The sequence below is a fragment of the Erigeron canadensis genome, chromosome 1 (genome assembly GCF_010389155.1).
Source record: "Erigeron canadensis isolate Cc75 chromosome 1, C_canadensis_v1, whole genome shotgun sequence".
In the NCBI taxonomy this organism is placed as follows: Eukaryota; Viridiplantae; Streptophyta; class Magnoliopsida; order Asterales; family Asteraceae; genus Erigeron; species Erigeron canadensis.
Genome location: NC_057761.1, coordinates 9,609,153 through 9,625,033, shown reverse-complemented (window position 1 = coordinate 9,625,033; position 15,881 = coordinate 9,609,153). Strand labels below are relative to the sequence as shown.

General features: G+C 33.9%; 1 protein-coding gene across 1 annotated transcript; it reads right to left on the bottom strand.

Annotated features, from left to right (window-relative positions):
• Positions 1-394: 394 nt before the first annotated feature.
• Positions 395-15,289, bottom strand: LOC122586167 (transcription initiation factor TFIID subunit 14b). Its single transcript, XM_043758275.1, has 6 exons — positions 15,158-15,289; positions 13,058-13,146; positions 12,746-12,967; positions 12,013-12,197; positions 11,816-11,937; positions 395-670 (listed from the first exon to the last, which is right to left on the bottom strand). The coding sequence occupies exons 1-6, from the start codon at positions 15,188-15,190 to the stop codon at positions 581-583; spliced, it is 741 nt and encodes a 246-aa protein (XP_043614210.1). The 5' UTR covers positions 15,191-15,289; the 3' UTR covers positions 395-580.
• Between the last annotated feature and the right edge of the window lie 592 nt (positions 15,290-15,881).

Sequence of the window (15,881 nt, the reverse complement as noted above, 5' to 3'; positions counted from 1 at the left end):
ACGTATCAAGAAACTGAAATCTCCCATCACTACCTGCAAAATCTCAGGCAATCAAAGCATCAAAAGTGTGAACACGGAACGCACATGAGAACATCTTGTCCTTCAGAAAGCATTCAACCGAAAAAAACTGTACATCAGGAGACAAGTTCGGCCAACATAATTGTAGTTGCAAAGAAATTAAAGCAGCCTGCTTTTTTTTCCTTATCTTGATCACTTGAATATCTAAAAAGGAATCCGAAGTACAAAATAAGACATTTCATGAAAATAATGGAGCAGTATTTTTATCTTAATGCCCTTTTAAGGAATCAGCCATGTGGTTTTTGATATCCTTTATGGAACGTAAATCATGGAACCAAAAGCCTCCACAATGGAGCATGAAATTTTAACGAGACACTGGTAACAAATTGTCTTCCAAATAAAGTTTATCAGATATCCAACAGAATTACACACAGTGAAGAGATACGGGTAAAAATAGTACAACAATACAGATGGAACACAGGTACATTACAGTTTTATCTGGTCTAGGTGTTTTCTCAAGGGAAAAGTTCCCAAACTATCAAAGTAAGTAATGTATATAATTCTATAACTCGGATGGCGGTTTTAAGTGGTGTTGATGTTGGCCATCGATTAAGCTTAGCTGCCGTCTTACTCTCGCAATTTGAGTTTGCACCTACAAAGCCATCACAAAAGAACTTCGTAAGAAAAAAAAAAAAAGAAAAAAAAGAGAGCAACTAAAATTGCTATATACCTATATCTCAAGTTGAGAATTCATCAATGCTAGAGGTGACAAATGTACGGGTCGGATAGGGTTGGGTGACAGGTTAAAACGGGTCCAGGTAAAAATGGCTCCGGGTCAATACGCGTTGTTTTGGAAATAGTATCATTTGGGTTCGGGTCAATACGGGTTCAGGTCAAAAAAGACCCGGGTCAAATGGGCATCTATAACAAGGACTAAAAAACTTAGTAAAGAAAAAAAGACAAAGCTCGCATAATAAAATTTGTTATATTACTTAGAGGGTGTTTGTGATTGCGTTTTGAGCTGATTAATTGAATATTACATTTTGCACAACGCAAATAATGAAAAAAATTATTTGGCAAAATAAGTGATTCTTAAAAAGTTCCCCCGGTAGGCAGGCGGCCGCCCACTAAAATTGACGCATGGGACCTGCATTTACGTAGAGAGAAAAAGCAGTTTTTAAAAACGCAGTTTTTAAACGCATAATCTGTTTTATAACCGCAATCCCAAACGCCTTGATACGCGACTCACAAATAACAAACACATGTCACTGCATTGTAATTTGTGTATTCTCGCATCAATTAAGTTTGGTTGTGCATTAAGACGATACAAACTTCTCATTAAGGAAAAAATTTGTCAACTAAAAAGTATTAAATTCTTTTTAATGACATATAAGTAGCGCTGTAAACGAGCTGAACAGTTCATGAACAGTTCGACGGGAAGTTCGTTCGTGTTCGTTTAGTTAAACGAACAAACATGAACAAAGCTCTCGTTCTTTCATTTACGTTTATGAATGTTCGATAATCTGTTCGTGAACATTCGTTCGTTTATGTTCATGAACGGTCGTTCGTGAACAATAATTCATGAGCTGTCGTTCGTGAACAATAGTTCGTTTATGTTCGTGAACAATAATCCGTTATGTTCGTTTACATATATATATATACACATATAATAACCTATACTATAAAAAATAGTTTAAATACAGTTCGTTTATGTTTGTGAACAATAATCCGTTATGTTCGTTTACATATATATATACACACATGATAACCAATACTATAAAAAATAGTTTAAATACAAATATTTCTTTTATTAATACCTAATTATTTAACAAATGTTTAAATAAAAATACTTAATTTATAACTATTTCGTTCATTTTGGTTCGTTAACTAGTGTTCGAACACGTTCACGAACACAAACGAACGAACATGAATTCGTGAACCGTTCATTAAGTTAAACGAACGAACATGAAAAAGGCTCTGTTTGTGTTCGTTCGGTCGTTTACAGTCCTACATATAAGATATATATAGTTAATTTTTTAAAAAGAATATATATATATATTATAGCTGGAGAATTATAGAGTTATTAAGACTTTACAATATCATTTCTTCAACAAATAACTAACATCAATGTCATAGATTTAGATAAGTGATAAGTGTAACGAAATGTAGGTAACCAAGCACGAAATATTATAATCTACACGAACTAAAACGGTAATAAAGTATTTTTGGAACAAATTTTAATGTTGCAAAATGGAATAAAACTTAATAAGCTTGAGGTAAAAACAAAAAATTGAACTAGAAAACTTTGGGAAAAAATGGCATTTAAAACTATAAGAAAGACTCTATTTCTTCTATACAAATGGACACTACTAACATATCTAATTCCTTGCCTGATTTCATTGCCTTTCATCTTCAAACAAAATAAAAACCTGTTGTGCTTTAACCTTCACCCAACTCAACCCGAACATTTTAATATGTATTTATAGAGCTGCCAATTTAAACCCGTTTAAATGACTACTACCACCCAAATATACCGAAGGTTATATAAAACAATCCAAAATTGCCCAGTGATAACTAATAAGAATATGGGCAGGTATTGCCAGCTATAATTGATACAAGAGAAAATGCACTAAATGAACAAGATTGTGTTTTTACTTAACCATTCGCGCAAATTGCATAAAGAAAAGGTTTTAAAAATGACAGCCCTTAGGGCTGGGAAAGGGCTGGGACTAACATATTACAACATACTTTTAAAGTATTACGTGAATTTTTAGTATCAAAAAAACCAAGATGATTCTCTAAAAAAAGAATTAAAAGAAAAAGGTGAAACCTGGATTTCAATTTATCAAGCACCAAAATTCTCTAATCACAATATACAAAACATTAAGCATGTAAAAACATATTTTTGACAGCCCAGAAGGATGTACAATAGACCCCAAAAATAATAGCTAACTTTCGTCCAACGTCAAATGGTAAGCAGCTTTATTTGACCAAAGCAAAACAATCAAACTTACAAAAAACCATGTAAAAGTAATTTAATAGATTACTTGTAACCAGATAAAGGGTATGCAACCATAAATGTATATTACTGAAGAATGATTGCTATCAGACCACCTAAAGTTTGATGGTATTTTTTGGTGGAAAGACGGTTACATGAAAAAGAAATCAGTTAGTAAACTTTTTATACAATTACGTTTATCCTAAATCTCTATTATTTAGAGATAGACGAGCTTTTCTTAGATGCCATTGAAAAAGGCCTAATCAATTATGAACATGAAAATGTCATCTGCTTTTCTATAGTCCAATAGGCATGAATGTACAAGGATCTAATATCACATGAGGTGGCCCCAACTCCTTTTCAACACATAGTCAATTTCACACTTAATTCCAAATTGGGAGATAATCAAACATAATAGGGAACTTTTACCAGTTTAAAACTGCCCATTGACAGACTACATTACAAAATATAGTTCAGCAAGTTTCCTTAAATAGTTAGTCATCATTTATCTGAAAAAGTTAAGGCTGATCTTTCCAGACTAATCATAAGAAACTCATTTAACCAAACACCATTCATGTCGCTTAATCATGTCCGTACAATCTTAAAATTAACGTATCCAAAGGTTGGTTAGGCACCACTTTTAATTTTTATTTTGCATACAATTGAAGAAAGTGGTTCAAAGTGCAAAAATGGGTACCCCGCCTCTTTTTGTTTTTGTATGTTTATTACTTATTAAGGTTATCATTCGCCTTTTTTAGAGGGCTGTGTTGTGACTGGGAAGTCAAAAGTTCAAGTAACCAAAAGACTCTTTTTACTAAGATTTATATGATAGAACACACTATAATTTTATAACATTGCAAAATGGTCCAAAATGAGTATGACAGACTTTGATAGATTGCTTGGGTGCTCCAATATTATCAGATGTAATTCTTAGCTCAATATTATTAATTACTAAGTTCAGCATATGAAAACAGTTGTATCCCATATATGTAGATAAAAGTTTGTATCCTAATCAAACTATTGATGCTAATACTTACCTAAGAACTTTCCTACCACAAAATTGAAAGAAAATCCTGAGAATAATTCTAAATTCTGGTTAAGAAATCTGGATCAGAATAAAAAGGACAGATAAAAATAGTTTTATTCGGAATCCTCATAGAGCTGTAGAGACTATATATTAGCCTCACCCTATCCTTTTTTAAAAACTTAAAGTGTACTAGAACTTTGTAGTATAGGATGCCATGCTTTGGAGTACATTTGGTTATTGAACCATTACCATCACAAGTGAAAGGTAGTTTTCCTTTTGTCACTAGCAGATTAGGAAAGCAGCGTAAAGAAAGCCATAGAAATCTAACATAGATGCATATAGATGACTTGAAACATAGATACATTTAATTGATTGTCGCTTTATTAAATCTAAACACAATTAAATTTCCGAGGATAAGAATTTTATTGGTCTTAGGTTTAATCAAACCGGAAATAGATAATTAAAGAATGAGACAAATGAGATATAATATACACCTGCATAAATCACCACTTGCCAAATTAATTCACAAAACTTAAAACATACTATCTATTATTCACCTCATGCCAAATTAAGTAATCCCAAAATTTTTTCATTTGTAACAAATGAGACAAATGTTTGTGATAAGAAATTTATCTCCTAACTATCAAGCAATATTCTGCTTTTCTTTCCTTTTCTATGCAATATTCTGCATTTCTTTCCTTTTCTCAAACGTATCAAATAGCTAGCAAATGACCTTTGTACAGTCGATTGCAGAGCAAAAAACGCTGTTTATCAAAAAGTGAAATAAGGCTAGAACAGAAAAAAAAAAGACTTCTTATTAGTTTACATTAGAAAGTATCACGTACTAAAGCAATAAAAAGATTTTCACACTAAAGATCTAAGAATATACAAATGGCATAGGCATGAAAGTGTGATAAACTTTACTCGTTTTGCTATTGTACGTATCTAAAAAGTCATCTAGGTTAAAAAGGATACACAAGATAACTATAAAAGAAAGAACTAAAGTTGGATACACACAATAACAAGAACAGACAAAGTTGGGTACATACAGTAGTAGTATGATCAAAGTTAAATAAGAGCAATAGCAAAATGAACAATGGAGTTTAATACACACAATAGAGGTTGCAAGTTGGATACAATATAAATTTTAGAGTTGGATGCACACAATAGCAAACTGAGTAAAGTGTAGTACACTTTCATGCACTAACCCCCATAAAATCAATTTACAAACTAGAAAGTAAAATGTTTGAGCCTCAAAATCAAAAAGTATCCCCCACCACACTCATGCATTCAGATCACCCCTTTCTAACGATAATGCAAAAAAATGTTTGTGAAGATTTAACTAGGAGGTAGGAAACTTAAAATTATGCAATTCACACTACTTTCCCTAATAAACTCTAATTTATATGAACGGATATGTTCTTCCGGTTCATAAATTAAAGTTGGTATGCACAGTGTTTCATATTATCAGATACACATGTACTTAACTATGGCGTTCTTATATGTATGCTAACAATTCCAACAATCATATGGGTAAGCAGAAGTTTGAAATGGAACACAGAATGTGGAAATAAGTTCTTTGGACCCGATCTTTGGAGTTTGTGTCAAATGGATTATGAAGCATAAGCATCAATTGATAGCCCTGTAAAATGAATTCGAGTTCATCTACAATCTATAGTTTCCGTTTCTGAATCACGAGGGACCTAGAAAAAATATGAAACACTCCAAAGGATAGAAAACAGTATTGGTGCCGTTACCCTAAACCATAATAGTTATGATACGCCATAGACACTATACGAAAATGCCCTCATAACGCACGCCATTTTCCAAATCAAAGAAGGAAAGGAAATTCAAAAAACTAATAGGGTGCATTTATTATGAGAAACACAATTCAGAAGCTTGAATTATCTGATGATTTTATAGACATCTTGACAAAAACTCACCAACTTGGTAAGATCATCTAAATATTTTACAAAAGTGTTTTTATATGCTATATTAGGGGTGTGATCAGGTCAAAACCCAGCCCGGTAAAACCCAAAACTCGCTTTTTCAGAAATATGAGACCTGGGCAGATATGGGCTTGGGTGGGTTCGGCTAGACCCGCTTCGGTCTCGGGCTTCACGGTCTGTACAGAAGATGGACTTGGATGTGCTCTTTTTATTTTTAGATCGAGTTGGGCTTTTGTTAGACAATCTGGGCTTCTAATTTGCTAGGTCTGATCAATAAATGGAGTCCAAACTAGTTTTCATTGAAAACCTACTTTACAAACATATATATGTTTTTGCAATACATGAAACCTACTGTTTTTAAGTTTAGAGTCCAAACAAAACACATGAAACCCTAGGCCCAAGTTGACCATGAAAAAGGCCGTCAACGACGATCAACTATGGTGGTCAACCGCGGTCAAAATGGTCAAAATAATCTAATATATATATAATTATATATATTATTTTTATGTAATAAATTATGTTTTTTTATATATATGTTTATAATAGTCTAATAGTTTGAAGTTTTTGGTTGAAAAGTTTATATTTTTTGTAAGATATTTGGTTTTATAAATGACATATGATTTTTTTACTATTATTTTTCACTATATATAAATATTATATATTTATTTACTTAGTGCGCTTTTTTTTTCCGGGCGTGCGCTTTTTTTGCGCCTCTCGCCTTCGCCCTAATTGAGTTCTTTGCGCTTTGAAGTCGCCTTCGCTTTTGACAACTATAACACCTTAAAATGACTTCTATATACTACAATAACAACAATACAACTATACTGACATTTTGATATGTAACAGAACAGATTTTGAAGAAGAAAAAGTAAAAACATAGCAGTAGACACAAAGGCAACCATTATTGTATGATAGATACTAGATTCGAGTTCTAGCAACTCACAAACTGGATTAGAATTCCAGTGACTCCTAATTGTCCTTAGACACAATAATAATCTCCCCAACACGACACAATGGCCTAAGGGCCTTGCTTATCCAAGACTAACCCTAAACTTGGAAGCACAAGTAATTACTAAAAGAAATAAACTAAACATAATAAACGATATCTGGCCAGCCTTTGTTACTTTTGGGCTCTGGCCCAGGTCCATATCACATTTTATTTTGCCTTTTTGTTTTTGATTAGATGTGTCGACTGTACCAAATCATTTAGCCTACTATATCTATATAGTATTTGTAGTTTTATGCGTGTTTGTATTATTATAGGGGTTGTCTTTGTTGGCGTATGTTGTGTTAGGCCCACTTAAGGACTACAGAATTCTAGAATGGGCTGCCGTGCATCCGGCCTTATTAAAACTAGGCCTGGTTTTTTAGGTTGTTGTGTAACTTGGGGAGCAACTTTGCTAACCCTAATTATGTAGCCTACAAATACTTATCTCTTGTACATGTTTTATTATCATTCAATAACAGAAAAACCCGGTAACATTTGACACGTGGACATGTTGACGTGGACATTTTTTTAATAACGTGGCATTTTTTAACGACATGACATTTTTTTTTATTTTTTATTATGTAATTTCTATTAGTCGTGTCATTTCCCCCCAAAAAATGACATGGCTCCGTTTCAGTTTCGGTTCCAGCAAGGTATTTCTTTTCGTCATTTCCTTCTGAAGCTAATTTCAGCTTTATTTTATTGATTTCCGTTGAGTTTCTTCCCATTTCAAGCATTGAAAAGCTGAAAAGTTGTGTATGAGGATCTTTAAGGGGACAGATCTAGCTCTTCTTTGTTTATCTCGAGATTAAAAATCTCTAAAATTAGATGCCAAAACGTAGTCGTTTTAGCCAGATAGAGATCCTGAGGATGCTTAAGTTGAGACGAGAGTTTCATAGACCGAATCTGGCCATTTAAGAATAGTTTGTCGACAGATTACATAGATCCAGATAGTGGAGGTCCAAAGGTTAGCTCGAACTAGAATAGACCGTCGGTGGTTTCTAAATTAGTTGAATAAATCGAGAGGAAACCACCTCCACCTCCAACACCGCCGTCGACGATGTTGGAGTAATCCAACAATAAATGAGAGTTTATTGCTAGAAAGTAAAACTTTTAAAGGTCACTGCTATTTTGATAAATTGGTCGAAAGGTCCTTTCGATATTCTGTAGTTATAAAGTATGACACGTCATTAAAAAATGCCATGTCATCATGTACGCGTGTCAAATTATTTTCGGAATAAATGAAAGATCATTTCTAAAAAGTAAAACTTTTAAATGTCACTGCTATTTTCGTGAATTGGTCTAAAGGTACTTTCTATTTTCTGCAGTTATCCCTACTTAATACTAGAAAATATCAAAAGTGAAGCTTAAAAGTGTCAATGATAAATTAGAGTTAACATATGCAAAAGTTACTGTTTTTTATGTTGTGTTTAATTTTAGACAAAAAAAATTAAAAGAAACATAAAAAGAAACCTTGAAAACCGATGTGGCGATGTCCCACCAAAATCAGTTGTTTGGTGATGAAACAGCGGCAGAAGAGCAGCAAAATCTGCTGCAAACCAGACCCGGAAACAGCGAACTCAATAGCAACAGCAAGCCAGCTGTGGGAAACCAGCAGCAAACAGCAGCTGAATTCATGAATTCAGCAGATTTCAGCAGCTAAATGCATGCGGCGAACAAGGGTAGCAAAAACCCTAATTCGTGACGGCTGTAGCAGCAGGTGGTACAACAGCGGCTGGTGCTCTTGAACGGCTGTGAAAGAAAACGGCGAACAAGAGAGACAAAAACAAAACCCTAATTCCGAATCACAGCACCTCGCTCTGATACCACTTTTTAGGTACCGGATCTAATAAACAACACAAACTTAATTGCATTGAATGAAAAACCCGAAACCTTAATTTTAGCACAGCGAAAGCATTTAAATAAAGAAAATAAAAGAACACGCGGTTCAGCCCAGTGGGGGGCCTAATCCACCGGCTGCAAACTAGGTTAAATAAAGGCCTTCACACCCAACATGTCTAGTAGTTTTTCGAGATACTAGTTTGAACTCCAACTATAGATTGACCCAACAAACCAGTGAATCACAAGCCCATGCATAAAAACCCACAAATCGGTCCAAAAATGATAGAAACCCATCAAAGCCCATCTTCTATCCAACCCATGAAACCTGAGACCAAACCTGGTCGATCCCGAACCAATCTAAACCCATACCAGGCCTCGGGTCTCAAATTTCGAGAAAAGAGGGTTTCGGGTTAACCGGGTTAGGATTTGACCCGACCTCACCCTAATTTAACATATGAAAACACTTCTCTAATAAATTTATATTATCTTACCAAATTTGGTCAACATTTATCAAGGAGTCCATGGAACCCATATAATCATGAGATAAGAACCTATTGGTATTTGGTAGGGGCATATTTTGCAACATAATTTTTGGAAATGAATGTAGATAATACGAACAAGAGTCATAGCTAATATATCCTAGTTAATATAAAAAATTAATCGTAGGGTGTGTGTAATATAATCAGAGTGGTGGTGGGAGAGACTTTTAACTCATTCAACTCCATTCTCTATCTGTAAACTCCATAAGCCTCTTCCATATGTTCATTTTGTTTGATGCAGTTCACAAGTACGTTGTCTCAATCATATAGCTCGGTCATGCCTTGGTACCAAGAAAAAAGAATTCCATGATGGACAGGGAGCACAAGAATGAACATGTGAAATAGGAAAGCTATTAGATTACTTAAAGTGAGTTTTACAATTAGGAGGATACAAGTGAGAATGTGTTATGAGGTGTGTTGTGCCAAGTGCTCCTACTACCTATTTATACTAGTCAATGGAACATTCTAGAAAAGTCTAGTAAACTATAAAACTATCTAGATAACCCTATATCTAGAGTATTCTAGATTATTCTGTACAAGTGTGTTGCTTATAAATGACATTTGCTTTTTTAAACTATTATTTTTCACTATATATAATATTTTTTTACTTAGTGTGCTTTTTTTTCCCCGGGCGTGCACTTTTTTTGCGCCTCTCGCCTTCGCCCTATTTGGGGTCTTTGCGCTTTGAGGTCGCCTTCGCTTTTGACAACTATGGTACAATTATTAGTCTACTACCTATATATTGTGTTATGAACTTATGATACCGCATAAGTTAAAAACCTATAAAACTAAGAAGCATAAGTTGTGGCCAAACATGCCCTAATAATGTTACTACTGTAAAAATCAAAAACATCATTATTTGATATATATATAAGATATTAATAGATGCTAAATTGCTAATAATTAAACACTTGGAAAGTTGTATGCTTTATATGTATATATGGTATTGGTATTATATTTGGTAGATATATTGGGTATTGCCATTGGTATTAAATGATTTTATTCATTGCTATTCATTGACGCAACAAACTTCTTCATTGCTTCAGAGAACAATGAATAAAACCTTCACCGATGATTTATCTTCATTGCTTCAGTGAAAAACAATGAAGAAAATCTTAATATTCACTAAAGATTCATTTTCATTTCTTCTGACAGCAATCAAGGAAGAACAGTGAAGATTTCTTCATTTGTTCATTGTTCATCACTGGAGCAATTAGTGAAGAACAAAGCAATGGAAATTTCTTTACTGTTCTTCACCGACAACAATCAATGAAGAGCTGAAGCAATAAAGATTTATCCATTGTTCTTTACTGAACCAATCAGTGAAGAACAATCTTAAAGCGATGAAGAACAATGATGAAGATTCATCTTCACTGAAATGTAGTGGTGTAAAATCTTCACTGAATTTTTTCTCTCATTCTATTTTAGTGAAGAAATAGAAATTGAAGATCCAACAAAATTAAAAATAAAGATAATGAAGATTTGAAAAAAGAAAAATAAAATAGAACAAAAAAAAGTTACATTTCTTTCGCTTCACTAAACATTTGACACTTGTGACATAAGATCGACAAGTTTATGAAAATGCCACCAAGACTAACAATACATATCAGAGTAGGCCATAATTCTTTCCTTCGGCAAGATTTTATGAACTCCGCAATTTCCTACTCTATTTCACTGGTCAACTGTCCTAGTTGGCATTAATGTCACAACACAGTTCTATGACTCCTTATCTACAAGTTAAACAACAAAACTGACAAATGAGTCACACGTTATAGTTTTCATTTAAATTTGAAAACATCTAAAATAACCATGGCCATTACGCCAGGCGTGACTAGTCTAATCTTAAGTTCCACGAAAACATCAGAACACATTGCTTAAAGAGCAAGCTAAAGCTTCCAAGATGCTATCAGTTTTCCCTAATAAGAAAAGAGTACAATGACAATTTTCATTTAACGCATCATTAAACAACCGAGCACTAATGTATGCACTTGGTCACAAGTAAATACCTTATATAGAACTTGACATTGGCTTATTCACCTTATGATTTTTGTACCTCCTTTCATTTGATCTCTATCATAATCCCCCAAGATAATAATTACAAACATTAGAAAATATAACTGATGTGTTTTTCTGAAGTTTCTTTGATATAACCAATGGGCAAGAAATTGGTCAATGTGAAGGTTCAAGGCATCACAAAATGGAAAGACATTGCAGAGCAACACTTATAAAAAGGCCGCATAGATCAGATCATACAAGACTAGTGAGACACACGCATTCAAAAATCAACCAACTGTCTAAATCAGTATTTGCTGTTGATTCTAGTCGTAGTAAGCCATTGATTAGAGAAAGAATCCGTCAGTATTAAAATTTAGTCAAGGAAACAAGATAATAAATTTTATAAACTTTATCAGCTGACTGATTCAAAGTTTATGAAGAGATGTAATTCATGGTTACCTGTTGACGAGCAGCTGCAAGTTTTAAGAGCTCATCTGCTTCCGAAAAATTTGTAAACCACTGTGTAAGAGGATTGTCTTTAGGATCAAACCTCTTTCTTCTATCTGCATCCTCAGCTGGAACTACAGTTACACTCAAACATATTTAGGTAAATAAAATGAATGAGAAATATACACCATATAAAAATAATAACTGACCAGGGGGTAAGGAGATCCCGGCAGGTAGCCTAGGGACAACCACAGCTGGATGATTCTGAACACGTGCAAATAGCGCCTCGGATGGCTCAGCAAAGACGACTTCATCATATTGCTCCACGACGACAGGTTTCTTGACTGACATGGAACCAGAATCATCCTCTGGATATAACTTCAAGTGATGATACCTGCGGACGTGGCAAAATTAGTGGGTTGAGTGACAGCTTTGGGTTAAAACACAGAACTTTTTTAATTTTCAAAACAGGTTGGGTTGACCTGAAACATCTTTTGTTCAATAACTTAGCCTTTTTCATAGATAACTAGTGTGTCAGATGTAACTACGGAACTATATTATCCAACAAAATAAACTACGAGGTTTTATGCTTCAAATACATCTTTGAGCAAATTTCAACCCTCAGACCCATTTCCCTATAAGCTATTCCTTAAATTTACCAAGCTAACTTGTTAGGAAAAAAAAAAGAGAAACAGCATCCACCTGTTCACGAGCGAATGGGTGGGGATGTGCAATATCTAATTTGGGAAGTATCTACTAACCCTATTATAAAAGACAAACACAAATTCAAAGTCCGAAAACAATGCCACAAATCCTAAAAATCTATACCGACTTCATTGATCCATGGACATAAATGCATGTACATTTACTGTATTTATGTTATTCAAGATGACATTTAAAATATAAAACAATGTAAAGAAGCAAAGAAAGGAAGGAACTAACAAGTGCATTGGTTTCTCAGAAACATCATTATGGAAATGAAGAGTAATAGCAATTTCGAATTCACCCCAGCCAGACTCGGATAACTCAAAAGGGGGAGATTCTACCACCCGCATTGGGTTATTAAAACTAGAATGCAATTGGAACACAACTCGTTTAACCACTACACTCAGATCCTCATTAGTCGCCCCTCTGACATAAACTGTCCATCTGTGAGACTGATACCTAAACAAATAGTACATAATAAAACTTCACGTTGGCATATCGTCAAAACACATTAAACAATTATTAAAAATAGAATCTTGAAAAACTCACTCGCTTGCTTTCTTTCCAAGCCAGAATGCAATGTTACCATAAACGATGGGAACACTAATTTCAACATCTTTAAGCTTCTTGATCACATTCTGCACACAGAACAGAAAGCTTTCAACAATACTTATATCAGAAATATTACACAAAAATGTAACTTACTTTCACCTTTTTTATCTGAGAAAATCAAAACCGTTAATTTTCCCCAATATACGTATCATACCTTCTATAACATATAAAACAAAGAGGACACACAGTCACATTACCAAAAGAGGTGGAACACGTCACCATTTTACTCAATATAGAAGGTTTGCTTACAAGCTTTAACGAATAAATAAAAATCTGTTACATACAATGGGTGGGGAAAAAAACAAATTTCTTAGGTCATCTCCAACCGTTCAAACCGAATTTAGTTTTAGAGTTGCCACGCAGGGGCGGTTCTCTTTAGCGACCCGTGGGGGCCCGGGCCACCACCGCTTTTTTGTTTAGTAGTACTAATATATCCGTAATTCGTCCAAAATAATTTATATCTATCAAGTCGGCCCCCAAGGATTATTTTTTAAAAACTTTTGATACGTTTAATAAATTTAATAGTCTAATAAAATTTACCTTTTCAGTTTTTATAACCCACAATTAACTTAGTCCATTCATAATATTTTAAGTTTTAGCTTACAATTCACAATCCACGTAACAAGGTCTTCCTCCCTTTTTTGAGTTTAAGGCTCTAGGAAAAAACTAAAATTTACCTTTTTAGTTTTTATAACCCACAATTCACTTAGTCCATTCATAATTCTGTGTTTTAGCCAACAATCCACAATTCACGTAACAAGGTATTCCTTCCACAATCCACAATCCAACACCTTTTCTCTTGGTATATTCATAAGTCTTTGTAATTTTTTGTTGGTTAGAAACTATGTTTGGTAATTTGAATGGATAACTTAGATTATTAGTGTTATTTTTGTTTGACCCGACCCGATTAATTGTATTGCATGACCATAATATAATACCTGGAACATAACGATGACAAAAAAAAAAAATTTGGCCCCCACCTAAACCTTTAAGATCCGCCACTATTGCCACGTCAGCTTTCACACTAACCCACACTGAACATTTTACTTCCACATAATCATAATCACACCAAAACCCAATTATAAACCTCCACAAATTCATTAATAATTAATTAAAAAAACATTTTAATCAACTAAAATACACATTTCATTATTTAAAAAAATACAAATACATTAATTAAATGGGTTGAATTGTTGATTGTTCATGATGGTGATTTAATGAATGAAGAAGGTGAATATTGTTGTGTTTTAAAAAAGAATTGTAAAACGATTATATAGATAAAAGATATTTAAATTATGGTGACTAAATTGGAAAATGATGTGGTATTTATAAACTCTAAAGGGGTGAAAAACCAAAAAAAAAAGGCATATAGCCATTTGATTCTCCAATGGTTAGTTAAATTTTAAAATTTTAATACTTTTTCCTATATGTATCCGTTAGAATTAAATAAAACAAATGTAATTCCTCACACGCCGGCCCCTTCACCGCGAATGCACTCACCTTGTCTGTCCACCTTGTTTTTCGCGCCAAACCTCCAACATTGTACACACCGGCCACCAGCACGAAACACCCTTCAGGCAATCACGCCGTTTTCATTTGGAGACGGCTTTTATATACAATGACAAATAATATATTCATTGCAAGTAACAACTATTGATTGTTTACCAATATGCATAACATACCTACTATAGCAGATCAAATAAAGTGTCCCACGTTACCGTATTACGTACTATAGAAAATTACTAATAAACAATATCAAAGTCCAAAACTTTCTTACATATAAGATACAATTCAGTAAAATTACAAGCGAAAGGGCCCTAATTTATGCATAATAATTTAATAACCAAAACCATCATTACAGCATCCACAATTCCACATAAGTTATAAAAACAATAACTTGAGCATGCGCAAATTAACACCTAATTCAATAAATAAACAAAAGATTGATTTTTTTTATACATATTTTGTGCCCTAACTTAAACTGGTGTTGAAGAAAATGCATGGAAATATACAAAATGATTGGCGGTTTGTATATACCTTATTTTCAGTATCATCGGAAGATCGAACCATGTTTTTGATGCGGCGAGAATTGGAATTGGAATTGGGAGTGAAGATGGGGCCAGTGACGTCTTCTGTTTGATGATTTCTTTGTCAGTGTTTTTTAGATTGACTAGTTAAACTTGATTCGAGATGACATCATCGAGTTGGGTGTACCCGTTTCGTAAACTCCATGGGAATGGAAACTCGTACGAAACTCGTGTGAAACGTTTCCTTAAAGTTTCCGTCTATACCAAAACGTTTCCGTGAAGCTTCCATACTGTATCTAATTAATATTAAAGTTTCAATGAGCTTTTTCTATTCTAAAAACGACTGTCATCTTGCGACTATGCATACCCGAAACACAAACCAACTACATTATACAATTGAGATCACAATAAGACTTTTTCAATTCCAAAATTAATCCGTGATCATTGGTCACCATCAAGCATATGTTATAAAATTATACATAATCTCTCAAGTCTCGACTCTCTATATAAAATCAATATATTTTAATTTTTTTATTGTCGTATCTTTGTCGTACCCGTATCCTAAATTTTTTAGTTTTTCCGTTCCCCGTTCCGGTATCGTTCCCGTTCCCTTTTGCCGTATCCGTTTCGGTGCTACATAGTTGTCTAGTGTAAGGGTGGAGGGAGTACACAATTCTACCCAAATTTTCCAATCAAAACCTTCTAACTCACCGCTACCTAATTCTTACCCAAAT

Excerpts from the sequence above, each read along its gene's own strand:
- LOC122586167 (XM_043758275.1), bottom strand. The coding sequence starts at position 15,190 with ATGGTTCGATCTTCCGATGATACTGAAAATAAG. Across the intron at positions 13,147-15,157 it reads CCGATGATACTGAAAATAAG|AATGTGATCAAGAAGCTTAA; the intron begins GTATATACAAAC and ends TTCTGTGTGCAG. Across the intron at positions 12,968-13,057 it reads CTTGGAAAGAAAGCAAGCGA|GTATCAGTCTCACAGATGGA; the intron begins GTGAGTTTTTCA and ends CTATTTGTTTAG.